General features: G+C 38.5%; 1 protein-coding gene across 6 annotated transcripts in view; it reads left to right on the top strand.

Annotated features, from left to right (window-relative positions):
- Positions 1 to 15,477, top strand: part of BABAM2 (BRISC and BRCA1 A complex member 2) — a 460,841-nt gene that overhangs the window by 99,629 nt on the left and 345,735 nt on the right. For all 6 annotated transcript variants that reach the window (XR_004428422.1, XM_033176181.1, XM_033176177.1 and 3 more), the window contains one exon: positions 3,188 to 3,282. Coding sequence is in view for 5 of the 6 variants with exons in the window: in XM_033176181.1 (XP_033032072.1) it covers positions 3,188 to 3,282 (95 nt within the window). In the remaining variant the exon portion in view is untranslated. The remainder of the gene's footprint in view (positions 1 to 3,187; positions 3,283 to 15,477) is intronic.

Genomic DNA, 15,477 nt, shown 5'->3' with positions numbered 1-15,477 from the left:
TCTTTATCCACTTGTTGACTAATGGGCATTTGAGCTGGTTCCATAGTTTTGCAATTGTGAATTGTGCTGCTATAAACATGCGTATGCAAGTATCTTTTTTGTATAATGACTCCTTTTCCTCCAGGTAGATACCCAGTGGTGGGGTTGTGGATCAAATGGTATTTCTACTTTTAGTTCTTTTAAGGAATCTCCACACTGTTTTCCATAGTGGTTGTACAAGTTTACATTCCCGCCAGCAGTGTAAAAGTGTCCCCTTTCACCACATCCCCGCCAACATCTATTATTAATATTTTTTTGATTCTTTTAATTATGGCCGTTCTCGCATGAGTAACGTGATAACCGTATTGTGGTTTTGATTTGCATTTCCCTGATAGTGAGTGATGTTGAGCATTTTTTCATATGTTTGTTGCTATGCCTTATTCTTCACTGAAGACTTTTTTCAACACTTAAGACATTCAGTTCAGAGAATGGAATTTCTTTAATTTATTGAGTGCTTATTGAATATATTCTATTTGTACTATACTCTGCCCTGTCAGAAACATTAAACAAGTATAAAAACATGTCTGTTCTCTGGATGCTTACAATTTAATTAGGAAGTTCAATTGTATGTACTTACCTTGTATTGCTGTGTATTTGTGGTTCTGGGTCTATGTCTTATATCCCTCACTAAACATGAGCTCCTTGAGGATAATTATCTTTGTATTGACACAGCATGTCACAGTATCTCACAGGTAGCTTGTGTTTATTATGATTTTTTAAAATTAATAGAGCAATAAAACAATATAAGACTACAACTAAATACTCAGGTGAATGGCATAACTAATCAGGATTTTAATTTCAGAAGTAACAATGATCTGTGTGTTCTGGATTTATTAGGGTAGGCTTCATACAAGAGACAATTTAGTGGGTTCATAAAGGATGGTAAGACCTGAGCAAGGAGAGAGATATTATAGTAGTTGGTGTCATAGTATTTGGAGGGCATTGAGCAGATCATATTGACTGGAAGAAAAGACAGGCTTGTAGATAAAGAGAAGGGTGGATATCAGTTTGAAATGTTTGCTTTTACTCCATTTGGTATTAGAGTATCATTTAAGTTTCTTGAGTTAGGAAGTGTTGGGACAAAATAGCACATTAAGAATATTTACTTGATGATAATGTGTATTATGGACTGGAAGGTAGCTTGTATTAGGAGATCATTTTTTTTTTTTTTTTTTTTTTTGAGACGGAGTCTCGCTCTGTAGCCCAGGCTGGAGTGCAGTGGCGCGATCTCGGCTCACTGCAAGCTCCGCCTCCCGGGTTCCCGCCATTCTCCTGCCTCAGCCTCCCGAGTAGCTGGGACTACAGGCGCCCGCCATCTCGCCCGGCTAGTTTTTTTTGTATTTTTTAGTAGAGACGGGGTTTCACTGTGTAGATCTCCTGACCTCGTGATCCACCCGTCTCGGCCTCCCAAAGTGCTGGGATTACAGGCTTGAGCCACCGCGCCCGGCCAGGAGACCATTTTAAAAGATATGATAATGATTGAACTTCTTTAGTCTGTCAGCTTTTAATAGCAGGGTTGGTTGGTTTGTTTGATCTTTAGAGCCTACCATAGTGCCTATGGCAAAGTTCAAATATTTATTCAGTGGATGAGTGAATGTATGGACTAGGTGATCTGGGCCTGGAAGGGGCTGTTAACAGTAGGAAAAATCCATCTGAGTGACATTTTGGAGGAAAAATTGAGATGATTTGTTTTCTAAGAGTATACAGGGTGTATGAAAGGTTGAAGATGACACTGAAGTTTTAGCATGGAATCAGGGAATGAGGGGAGTGAGAAAAGGGACAGTCATGATAACGTTTTAGACTTGCTGAGTTTGACATTGAAATGCCTAGTGCATAGAGATTTAAGGACTCAAATGATAACTGAAGTTTGAATGTTTATATTTGGATGTAATTTTATAGATACTGTTTGAGCAGTAAAAATGATTGGACTGATAAAGCTGTATGCACGTACATGTACAGAGGTTGTGTATATGTACACAAGTATACATATTTTTATACATTACAACTCAGTATGTGTGTTAGATGGTCGATAAACTAATTTACATGTTAGTATTAGCATAATGATAAGAGCTGGTTCTTGGGATGACCAGAGGGAAAAAAGGGAGCTACAGGATTCAGAAAAGAAACAGGCAGAAGAACTTGCGGTGTAAATTTGCTAATGAGACTTTGTAAATTTGTCCTATGTATCAAAACAACAGTAATACTCCCATTATCACATGTTGAGAACTTACTACGTGCTGGACACTGCTAGGCATGCCATCTCTTTTTATCCTCACAACAAATCTGTGACATTAGTACTATTGTGTCTCCCTTTTACTAATGAAGAAACTGAAATCTAAAGAAGTTAAAACTTGCTCAAGATCACTTGAGCTAATAAATAATGAAGAGACCTTGTGGATATAAATCTAAGTTTTTGTGAACTATAAGCCAAATGTTCTTTCCAGTATACCAAAGGTATGTATGTTTAATTTCTGCAAGGCGAGGACTGTGTGTATACAGAATCAGTCTTCATAAAGGCTTATTAATTAGCAGGCAGTGATTGGACAGTAATGTTTCCTGTAAAAATAATCAGCACATATTGTGGATGTGGCTGCTTCTACTTTTCTACTTGGATATTTACATTCATAGTGTACTTGGAGATAAAGCTTTTTTGATTGCATGTTGTAGAGGTTAAATTAAAAAAGGATAGCAGACCTGGGATAGTGGCTTGCACCTATAATTCCAGCGCTTTGGGAGGCTGAGGTGGATTGATCGCTTAAGCTCAGGAGTTTGAGACCAGCCTGCACAACATGGCGAAACCCCATCTCTAATAAAAATACAAAAATTAGCTGGGCATGGTGGCATGTTCCTGTAGTCTCAGCTCCTTGGGGGGCTGTGATGGGAGAATCCCTTGAGCCTGGAAGGTCGAGGCTGCAGTGAGTCAAGATGACACCTTTGTACTCCAGTCTGGGTGACAAAGTGAGATCCTGTCTCCAGAAGAAAAAAAGATACTAGTTTATTAGTTAAATTGTAAGCATCCAGAAAGTGCTTTTCAAATGTTTTTCTGCAACTAATGTAAATTTGTTTTAGAAGTTTTTCTGATACAGTCTTCAGAATATTCATACTTAGAAAGGAAATAAAAAGGACCTGTCATTTTCTTTTATTTCAGGGGATATCATTTTCAATGCCCAATACCCAGAACTGCCTCCCGATTTTATCTTTGGAGAGGATGTTGAATTCCTGCCAGACCCCTCAGCTTTGCAGGTGAGTCCTGCAGACTTGCTTGAATGATCTTTCTTTGGTGAAAGGAAAACAAAATTGGCTTTCAGCAATTGCTTCATAGATAGATTTGTCACACATCTGCATTTTTCCCACCCCTCTTTTCTCTGTCCTGTGAAATAGATGGAACTCTTTATGTGCCAAAATAGTTAAATAAGAGATTTTTTTTCTTTGCTGTTTACTTTTAGGGTATTTCTAATTAATGAAAGTCTCTAGCATATTGGTTGAATTATTTTTACTTCAGTTTAAAGAGAAATATTGAAAACATTTTCTTTGTTTTAACATAGTATTTCATGCCTGCAATCAATTTTCTAATGTTTACTGACACTTCATTACAGGCCTCGTTAGGAGAGTGTTTCTTGGCTCTTCAAGAAGGCTTTTTTATATAGAGTGAAAGTGGCAAATTTGGACTTGTATCTGCATTATCTCAGTATCTCAGTATTATTATCAGAAGGGTAAAGACCAGATTAAGTGTTCTTTATCAAGCAACACCAGAAACTTCATAGTTGAAATAAAATGTTTCTGGAATTAAAGCAGAAATAGTCACCATTAGGGAAAGGGTGGTGGTACTTGTTGGAGCACATGTGCTTTAGTAAAAGTTGTGTGTTTTGCATGGCAGATGGAGAAAAATGTGCCATTTTGTTTAAATGGTTCTGACCAGACAAAATGTCTCTTTTTATTTCTTCTCAAATTTGAGTTTGGTGTGATACCTATACTAGAAGAGGTTTTATTGTTATTCAAAACTATACTCTTAGTTTTGTTTTCTGGAAATTTTTTGTCTTGTTCAAGTTTTATAATTAAAAGTTTTGATGACTGACTTTGAACTCTTGCCCTTTAAAGGTATTAAACAGGAAGTAGTAACCCAAACCTAAAGTATTGGCTCAAACATTAGAACATAGCTGTAAAAATATTATTGGCAAGAGGAAGGTGGATTTGTGGTGAAGTTTCTAATAATTGCACATGAGCTGTAATTTTTTTAATTAAAAAAAAAATCTGAGTTCAAGATGGCCCCTTTAGTTGCTGTGTGTTATATATTCACCTTGTATTAAAGCTGAGAGTCTTACGTGGAAAAAAAAAATGACACAGCAATTTTACCACAGACCTCTTCTGTATTAAATCTGCCCAGAGGAGGATGCCAAAGATGTATTACAGGAAGTGCCTCAGGAATTCAAAGAAGGTGGTCAGAAAAAGCTTTGTAGTTGAGGCGAGACTTGTAGTCATTCTTGAAGAATGGAACAAAAGTGGGAGATATGACAGAGTATTTCAGGTGGGGGAATGACATAAGCACATTGGGGGAATGACATAAGCACACTGGAAGAAGCTAGGATTTGTCTAATGTATTTCAGAAGGCACTGACAGGTTTGCTGAAATGTAAGTCAGTATAAGGAAGGGATAGACAAGGTTAGAAAGGTAAATTGGGAGAAGACTGTGGAGCACATTGAATGCTGGGCTAGGAGCCATTGAAGGAAATGATGAAGGGAGAATCATCTAATGGCAATGTGGTCAATATAATGGAATAAGGAGAGATCGAAGACCAGAATTGAGGATGGTTGTAAAATTTCAGTGGAGGGAGAAAGGGCTTTGAGCTAGGGTGATGCAAGAAGAAACAGCGTAATGGAAAGAATAAAAAAGTCATGTTTACAACTTCTTTTTTTGAAATTGCATTTAAAATTCATAGCACATATCTTTAATATTGGCAAGTATTGTGTAAGTGTAGAATTTAAATGCTAGAAAGGATCTTAAGATTCATTTTATTCGACTCTTCTATTTTAATATTGAGTAAATTGACCTAGATTTATATAATTCTGTGTCAGACCTGATATTATAACACCACTTTTAAGATGTTTAGTTCCTGAGTGAAGTTATCACAAATGTTTTGAGAAATTAGCTGAAAAAGAACAGCCAAAAAATCAAAGCACTAGATCTAAGTGAAAGATTGCAAATCTAGGGGAATACCCTTTCTTTAGTGATAGTTCATCTACGGCTTTGGGTAGACCACCCAGGGCTTCTTCATGGATCAGTGGGCTGAGCAAGCCCAGATAAGCAACCAGGGTGTACTCTCCACTAGCTGGGTGATGTCCAAATAGTTCTGGAGATTGCACTTGGTGTTTATTGTTGTCTGATTAAACCACTAAACAGATTAACTACAAGGCCTGATCCCCAGCAGACATTTCTCTGAGTGTAGCTTGCCTCTGAAAGATTTTTCACTCACTTGTTAACAGATTTTGGGTTAATTCTTGGATTCAGTTCAGACATTTTTCCCCTTCTTGAAGTGCTCAGAGCACAATCACTAATAACCTGACTAGCTTACATGTGGTTCTGAATGAAGGGGTATTTCATCACCCATGGAGTGGAACACAATGCCTAGATTTCTTGGATTTTTCCTGAAGTATGCCTTGCAGAAGGGCATGAGTATATACCCTTAGAACCTGGGAATGTAGTCTAAACTAGTTCCTGTGGCAAATGTGGAATTTCTTTGAAGTTTCTGGGTTTTATCTTAAAAATTCATGAAAATTTTATATTTGATTCTATAATATACCTATATTTTAAAAACAAAATATATTATTAATATTTGAGAAAAAAGGACTCTTCAATGTGTCTCAGTTTGAGAAATGTAGTTTTAGAGAATATATGTAATATATGTAATCTTTTATTTATTCAATTTATTTAAATCAAATCGTTTCTGGAAAAAAAAGGATTTGAGATAGCTTAAGTAAAGGACACACATAAGGTTAATAGGAATATGTGATGTGCTGTGATCCATCCAATGAGGCCACCTCTTTCTAAACTCAGACTCTTCATTTAGGGAGGTGAGTTCCATTAAGGAACTCGAGATTTTCAGATAAATGGAAAATACTAGATAGAGAGGTATCTCATAGATAGCAAAGATAAACTCTCATAAAATTATTGAGTTAGGACATTAATGGTCCAGTGGTTCCCAATTCTAGATATACATTAAAATGAATTGAAAAGCCTTTTAACAATACAGATTACTGGACCTACTGAATTGTATTCTTTGGGGAGCCCAAAAACATATTAAATTCTCTGGGCTATTTTTATGATTACTCTGAACTGTTACTGGAACCACTGATTGAATCCATCTTTTATAGTAATGTTTCCAACAGAAGACTGTTTGCCTTTGCTTAACATTATTTCCAGTGAAGTATCATTTTCCATTCTGGAGACAGCTCAAAAGTTTTTTTAAATAAGAGCTTTATTGAGACAATTTATATGCCATACAATTCACCTGAAGTGTGTAATTCAATGGTTTTTAGTATGTTCATGGAATTGTGCAGCTTGCATCTATCACTACAAATTTAGAACATTGTCTAATCCCAAAAAGAAACCTTAAACTTATTAGCAGTCACTTCCCTATATTTCCACCCTGATCCACCACCACCCAAAGTAGCAACTTATCTGCAGTTTGTGTCTATGGATTTGTCTATTCTGGACATTACATATAAATGGAATCATACAATATGTTGTCCTTTGTTACTGACCTCTTTGACTTAGCATATTGTTTTCAATGAAGCATGTATTTCTGTTTTATTTTCTTTTTGCCAAATACAATTACATCGTGTGCCTATACTGCATTTTATTTATCCATTCATCAGTTGATGGACCTGCAGGTTGTTGCCATGTTTTAGCTGTTATAACTACTGTTGTGTGGATATTTTTATTTATCTTGGATGTATGCCTAGGAATGGAATTGCAGGGTCAAATGGTAACTCTGTGTTTAACTTTTTGAGGAAATACCAAACTGTTTTCAAAAGTGGCTGTGGCATTTTACATTCTGACCAGCAGTGTATGAGTGTTTCAGTTTCTCCACATTCTCAGCAACACTTGCTATTATGTCTTTTTGATTCTAGCCATCCTAGTGGGTGTGAAGTGGTATCTCATACCCACAAATGGAGTGGTATCGCATTGTGGTTTTGATTTGTGCTTTTTTGATGGCTAGTGATACTGAGCATCTTTTCATGTGCCTATTGGCTATTTGTATATATTCCTTGGAGAAATGTCTATTCAGATCCTTTGCCCATTTAAAAATTGGGTTGTCTTTTATTGTTCAGTTGTAAGAGTTCTTTATTCTGAGCATAAAAATAAACAAAACACAAATTAAAGAGTCATATCTATTTGTATTTATTGCTTGCATACTGTGCGTTGAATACGATTCAATATGGAACTTGACCTCAAGAAGTCTAAATTTTAGGGAGATGGCTGGGTGCAGTGGCTTATGCCTTGTAATCTTAGTACCCTGTATCTCAATCAATCCATCCATAAATTTTAGGGAGGTAAGATATAGATATCTAAAAGCAAAGACAGGTAGAATATAATTAAATGTTGAATAATTAAAACAAAAGCAATGCTATGGGATAAATAGTGTTTTTCACATACAATATATGATGTGAGAAGAGAAAATCTTCAATAAATTAAGACAGAGTCTCCATTATAATAAAAAAGGAAAATTATTGTAAGTTGGAATTGTGGGATTAAAATAATCAAGAAGAAGTTAAGTGATGGGTAGGTTATGCTATAGCTGTCACCCAATTGCTTCTTTAACTTGAACTTCTTCTCTTTTGCTCCTTGCTCAGCCCTTTCCAGCCACGGAGGCATCCTTGCCATTCCTCAGACATTCCAAACATACTCCCACTTTAGGGCCTTTTCATTTGCTATTGACCACTTTTATTCACTCTACCTGTAACCCTTCCTCCACTTACCTGAATGACTTGTTCTGTCCTTTCTTGAAGTGTCATTATATCTGAGAGGCTTTCCCTGACATCCCTGTGCAAAATAGCAATACACTCTTCAGTACACTGTCATCTTTGTCATTGTCTATTTTCTTCAAAGCACCTATCATCATTTGATGATTTTTGGTTGCTTCTTTGGTGTCTGTCTCTGCCAGGGTGACCAGCTGCCTTGGTTTGCCCTGGACTGAGGGGTTTCCTGGAATGCAGGACATTCAGAGTTAAAAAAAGGGCAGTCCCAGGCAAACTGGGATAATGAGTCATCCTTGTCTTTTCACTGGAATGGCAGCTTCAGGAGAGAGTGAGATTTGTTCACTGCTGTATCCTGGTAATTTGAAGAGTGCCTGGTATGCAGGGGTATACAATACATGCTTGTTAGATGAACAGATTTCCTTTAAGGTTCTGTATCCCTTAAGGGACTTGCAACTTTCCAGGACTAGAAAATATGCCTTAGATTAAAATTTTAAAATGTAGAAAAAAATTTAGTTTTAGAGAAATTTGGAGGGATAAAAATCAGTTAACAGAACCTCTGAAACAGTGATTTTCAGCCTTTGTTTTGCAACACCCTGTGGTATGTTCAGCTCCCTCAAAGGATATTATGAAATTCTTTACCCCCAAAGTAATAATGATAATTCACTTTAACTTAAAATAAAGTTGCATAAAGGAGGAAGGGTGGATCATAAATTTAAATGAGAAAGGCATGTTGCAATTATAGTAGATTGGAAACCATTGCTATCTGACTTCCTGGTTTGAGGAAGCTGAGGGTACTTTAGTGTTTGGGACAACATCTTCAGGGTAGTGAACCTAATGTTACTGCAGGTATTAGTCACTGGTTATATGAGTCCTTCAGTGACTGTTCTGCTTGCATAGAATGTAAGAGTACCAACACCTTGTCACTTTTCCTCCTCTGCTCTTCACTGTGCTACCTACAGAAGGACATCTTCTGAATGTGTCCTTGCAAAATAGTTCCCATCCCCAGTGTACACAAAATATATACAAAGAATGCACTAAGCTGAAGTGGACTGCATGTCACACACTTGAAAAACGCTATCCAGATGGATGGTGCTCGATGCCTAGACACTTCTAAGTGCCTTGGCCTACAACATATTTTAAAATAGAATGTTCTCTCATTTTTCAAATCTCCGTTTGATGCCTCATTTGAGATCTGTAAAACATTTGTCCTTAGCCCTGAAGCTGGACATAGTGCTCAAGACAGATAAGTAAGCAGAATTACAGCACAGAGTGACAAGTGTGGAGATAGAGGGATACACACAGAGCACTGTGGGAACATGGAGAGGGACACTTTACCATATTCAGGTATGTGTGGTAAGTACCAGGGACTTGGAAACATATTACTTGATTTTTTATGAATAATATATATATATATATATATATCTTAGGTAACTGTTATTGACAAATAACATTTATACAGAAGAGTGTACAAATCACATGTATAGCATGGTGAATTTCCAAAGGGTAAACACACCTGTGTAAGTAGCACGTAGATCAAGAAATGATATTTCCACTATCCAGAAGCCTCACTCATGTAGTGTTCCATCACTATGACCACCTTGCCTCAGAGTTAACACTATGCTGACTTACGTTGTCATCATTATTTTTGCCTCTTTTTGATCTTCATACAAACGAAATCCAACTATGTGCTTGTCTTCTTTCACTCAATATTTATTTGTGAGTGTCATCCGTGTAGTTACTTTGGTTGTTGTTCATGCTCATTGCTGATAGTATTCTATGTATGAGCATACCACAGTGTATCCGTTCTACTCTTGATTGACACTTAGGTTATTTTCAGTTTTTTTGCTCTTGTGAATATTGCTACTACCAACATTCTTGTACATGTCTTGGTTAATGCACATATATCCATTCCTGATGGGTATATATTGAAGAGTGGACTTGCTGGGTCAGATAGTATAGATGATAGGACAGTTTGAGGTTTCTCAGCTTTATTAGTTTATCAGTCAGGGTCCAGTCAGGAGATAGAAACCATAGCAGTAATTTGAATAGGGAAAATTTAGTATAGAGAATTATTTACCTAAAGGGGTAAAGGAGATCTCTAAAGAATGCAAGACTAGCAGTTGTAGGGAGCAGCTATTCTAGGGCTAAGGGAGAGGAACAAACTTTGAAGTCCCTTTCCCCCACCATGCCCCATCACAGCTGAGATTCCCACCTCCTTGTTGGAGAGGGTGTGGCTGCAGGCTACAGGAAGATGAAGACCTTCACTGGGGGTGCTGTGGGCCAGAATTGGTGCAGGTGGCCTACTGGGTGCTGGTAAGCCAGAGCTGGCAAAGTGGAAATGGGCTGGTTTCAGTGAAACAGGCTGGAGGATGAGCACTAATAGGGTCTCCTGCATGGCTCTGGCAGCTGCACCATGGGAGCAAGGAGGAAAGTACACAGAACCAGGGTAAGAAGCTCCTCCCTCTGCTTTGCCTTGCACTGTCCCTCCATCACTCTCTGTTGACAAGCTGAACAGTACACCCACTGGCAGAAGAGAAGTGTTTACAGGGTCTGGCCCCCACTGCATCAACAGGGTAAAGCAGAGTGGCTTTGGGAGATGAGAGGCAATACATGAATGAATAGCACAACTAGATAATGCCAAACTTATCTTCCAGTTTGTTTGTTTGTTTATTTATTTATTTATTTATTTATTTTTTGAGACAGAGTTTTGCTTTTTCACCTAGGTTGGAGTGCAGTGGCGCCTCCCAGGTTCATGCTGTTCTCCTGCCTCAGCCTCCTGAGTAGCCGGGACTACAGGCGCCCGCCACCACGCCCGGCTAATTTTTTGTATTTTTAGTAGAGACGGGGTTTCACCGTGTTAGCCAGGATGGTCTCGATCTCCTGACTTCGTGATCCGCCCGCCTCGGCCTCCCGAAGTGCTGGGATTACAGGCTTGAGCCACCGCACTTGGTCCTTCATGAGTTCCTAATTTTAGAGAATATGTTCTTCAGTTCTACAATTCTATTTGATTATTTTCTATACATTCCAGTTACCTGGTTAATTTATCTTTTCATCTATATTCTAAATGGCTTTCTCTACTTTCTTGCGTGTGTTAATCATATTTATTTTCCAGTCCATGTGAGCTAATTTTAATATCTGTAATATCCTTTGATGTTTTTTGTGTGTGTTTTGTTTGCTTTTTTTTTTTTGGTTATTGATCATGTGGTTCTGTTTTTGGTGTTTCTGGTAGTTTTGAGTGAATGTCAGGCATTCCAGTTAAAAAACTATAGAGGCTCCAGATAACGCAGTCTTCTTCCAGAGAGACGGTTTACTGTCCCCTCTGATAGGGGCATAGGCTGATGTGATTGGTTGGTCATTTTAATGCAGTCGGGGATTTTGCTGAGTCGAAGCTAGTTTATGGCTTTGGTAAGAGTCTGTTTACTTCTGGTTCACTTCTGTTCTGGGATAGGGCTCTTCAGGGTTTTACTTGGGAGACTGGAGTGGCCAGTGTTCCTAAACAATTCTAAGTGCCTTGTCCCACAACATACTTCAGAATAGAGTTCTCTGTCATTTGTCAAATATTTAAACACACAAGCAGTGTGGATCTCAAATTCTAAATGTTGTCTTACAAGACTACTGATTGCTTTGCTCTGCTTTTCACAGGCGTTTTCTTAATTTTTAGCTTCTTGACCTGGGCTCCCCTAGAATTCATCAGTCTTGAGGGGAACTGGCTGCATGTTTGAGGTCTCTCAACACTCTGCCAAAAAGTTCCAATGGTTTCTGTAAGCCTCAGCAGCAGTTTTGTGACTGTGCCTAGCCTGGATTCTCAGCCCCCCTCCTGTACCCTAAATTTGCAAATGTCCCCAGGGTAAAAGCAGCTGCAGACATCAGCTCCTCTCCCTGAGGTTTTCTCCTCTTGATTCTCAGCCTCCCAGTTCTCATTGCTTCCATAGATAGCAAATGCCTTCAAATAGATTTCTGTATTTTATTTAGCTTTCTAGTTGTTCTTATTGAGAGTGCTGATCTGTACAGAGCTACTTCATCCCACCTGGAAGTCCTCTCTGTTATATTTTGAGAACATATAATTTTAAAATTTACTTTCAAAGCAAAAGTACAAGAGACTTCAGCAGATTATAAAATACAATGTACATGTGTTACACCTTGGTAAGAATACAGAATTAATAAAATTAATCATTAATAATTAATTAAAATGTTTGATATTAATAAAATGTTCAATAACATAAATTAATAAAATGAAGATAACTGTCCTTCTTCCTTTTTTATGAAAACTTAGATATTAACTTCCAATATATATATTCCTAAGGTAGAAATAGAACATTATTTAGCATGGCATCTCTGGTTCTCTCGAGTTGAATGCAGCTTGTAATCAAAGGATGCATCATCAGTAAATGACCCAAGAGAATATGAGAAAATTACTAGAAATTTTGGTGGAGAACTGGTTTTTGTGTTGAACTAAAATCTACTGTATTTCTATCATGTCTATTTCATCATCCAGGGAAACGTTTTATGAGGTAGGAAGAAAGTTGATGTTGTTTTTTAAAAAATACACTTCCTAAAGGAAGACAGTGGAAGAACCCTGGTTCAAAATTATGATTTATGATTTCATCTGTTTTCCAAAGTTGTTGCTATTATAGATTAAGAAGAGTATTAATATATACACATACGCATACACATATAATTTGAAAGCATGTGTTATAAACAAGGCTTTAAAAGCATAGTTGTAGAAAAACAGAGCACCTTGAAAGCACAAACAAGGTATATTAAAAACATTCACTCTCCTAAGACAAATGAAAAAAAGGCAAACCAAGTTATTTTTTGAAATCCAATGGCAAATATAACATTTAGCAAATGTTGCCGGTTTTGATTTACTCTATTGAATTTGTAAAACAGCTTATGGGAAAATGAGGTACTGAGTTGAGTATAAGCCATTGCAGTTCAAGAATATGCTTATCCGGGACCAGGTGCAGTGGCTCATGCCTGTAATCCCAGCACGTTGGGATGCTGCGGCGGATGGATCATGAGGTCAGGAGTTCGAGACAAGCCTGACCAACATGGTGAAACCCTCTCTCTACTAAAAATACAAAAATTAGCTGGGTGTGGTGGCACGCACCTGTAATCCCAGCTACTCAGGAGACTGAGGCAGGAGAATCACTTGAACCTGGGAGGTGGAGGTTGCAGTGAGTCAAGATCGCGCCAGTGCACTCCAGGCTGGGCAACAGAGCGAGACTCAGTCTCAAGAAAAGAAAAGAAAAAATGCTTATCCAGAGGAGTTATTTAATCAGTTTTGAAGATTACCCGTTGTCTTTGGTTGATCATCTCTCGTCATCCATCCGCTCTTTGTCACCTCCTATTCTCTCTATCACTCCCTTCAAAGAGCTGCATTTAAAAAAAAAAAAAATAATAATAATAAGCATTCAAAATACAAGTAAGTACCAAGAAAAACTGGTCTATAACCTTAAATCAGTTAAAGATGAATATTCACAGTTTAGTAGATTTTTATTTCTGGTGTTTTTCTGCCTATGCCACATGGCCATATGTTTGTCTACATTTTTCATTTTTTTTAACTTTATATATTATCATAAGCATTTTTCCTCTGACATTACAGATTTATCTTAAGCACCTTTTAAAATTGGTTTCTGTTCTTTTGATCTGTTCCTGATTGTTGGTACCTCTGCAGGAAGATAAAAGATGTACCTCAAACCAGTCCTTTTTCTTTATTACTCATAGAAAGTTCCACTTGAATCTAAATGAAATGGTGATTACTTGTGATTTCTTAAACATCTTTCCACTTACCCTGAATAGCTAATAGTTGGTTATGGTTAATAACTTACTAAAAAAAATCTGTTAATTCATTATTTTAAGACTAGTGTCTGTGAACAGGGCTTTTACCTTTGTTTCTCTTAAGAAAATAAGGGAGGGGAGATTCCAAGATGGCCAAATAGGAACAACTCCAGTCTACAGCTCCCAGCATGAGCAACACAGAAGACAGGTGATTTCTGCATTTCCAACTGAAGTACCAGGTTCATCTCACTGGGGCATGTCGGACAGTGGGTACAGCCTACCGAGCAAGAGCCAAAGCAGGACGAGGCATCACCTCACCTGGGAAGCGCAAGGGGTCAGGGAATTCCCTTTCATCGCCAAGGGAAGCTATGACAGATGACACCTGGAAAATTGGGTCACTCTCACCCTAATACTGCGGTTTTCCAATGGTCTTAGCAAATGGCACACCAGAAGATTATATCCCATGCCTGACTTGGAGGGCCCCACACTGATGGAGCCTCGCTCATTGCTAGCACAGCAGTCTGAGATCAAACTGCAAGGTGGCAGCGAAGCTGGGGGAGGGGCGCCCGCCATTGCTGAGGCTTGAGTAGGTGAACAAACTGGCCAGGAAGCTTGAACTTAGTGAAGCCCACTGCATCTCAAGGAGGCCTGCCTGCCTCTGTAGACTCCACCTCTGGAGGCAGGGCATAGCTGAACAAAAGGCAGCAGAAACTTCTGCAGACTTAAGTGTCCCTGTCTGACAGCTTTGAAGAGAGTAGTGGTTCTCCCAGCATGGAGTTTGACATCTGAGAACGGACAGACTGCCTCCTCAAGTGGGTCCCTGACCTCCGAGTAGCCTAACTGGGAGGCACCTCCCAGTAGGGGCTGACTGACACCTCACACGGCTGGATGCCCCTCTGAGACAAAGCTTCCAGAGGAATGATCAGGCAGCAACATTTGCTGTTCTGCAATATTCACTGTTCTGCAGCCTCTGCTAGTGATACCCAGGCAAACAGGGATTGGAGTAGACCTCCAGCAAACTCCAACAGACCTGCAGGTGAGGGTCCTGATGGTTAGAAGGAAAACTAACAAATAGAAAGGACATCTACACCAACACCCCATCTCTAGGTCACCATCATCAAAGACCAAAGGTAGATAAAACCACAAAGATGGGGAGAAACCAGAGCAGAAAAGCTGAAAATTCTCAAAATCAGAGCACCTCTTCTCCCCCAAAGGAATGCAGCTCTCACCAGCAACGGAACAAAGATGGACTGAGAATGACTTTGACGAGTTGAGAAAAGAAGGCTTCAGATGATCAAACTTCTCCGAGCTAAAGGAGGATGTTTGAACCCACCACAAAGAAGCTAAAAACCTTGTAAAAAGATTAGACGAATGGCTAACTAGAATAACCAGTGTAGAGAAGTCCTTAAATGACCTGATGGAGCTGAAAACCATGGCACGAGAACTACGTGACGCATGCACAAGCTTCAGTGGCCGATTCGATCAACTGGAAGAAAGGGTATCAGTGATCAAATATCAAATGAGTGAAATGAAGTGAGAAGTTTAGAGAACAAAAGAGTAAAAAGAAATGAACAAAGCCTCCAAGAAATACGGGACTATGTGAAAAGACCAAATCTACTTCTGATTGGTGTACCTGAAAGTGATGGGGAGAATGAAACCAAGTTGGAAAACACTGTTCAGG

Source organism: Trachypithecus francoisi, unplaced genomic scaffold, assembly GCF_009764315.1.
Source record: "Trachypithecus francoisi isolate TF-2019V2 unplaced genomic scaffold, Tfra_2.0 Lachesis_group17, whole genome shotgun sequence".
Lineage (NCBI taxonomy): Eukaryota > Metazoa > Chordata > Mammalia > Primates > Cercopithecidae > Trachypithecus > Trachypithecus francoisi.
This window is presented reverse-complemented; position numbering and strand designations above follow the sequence as displayed.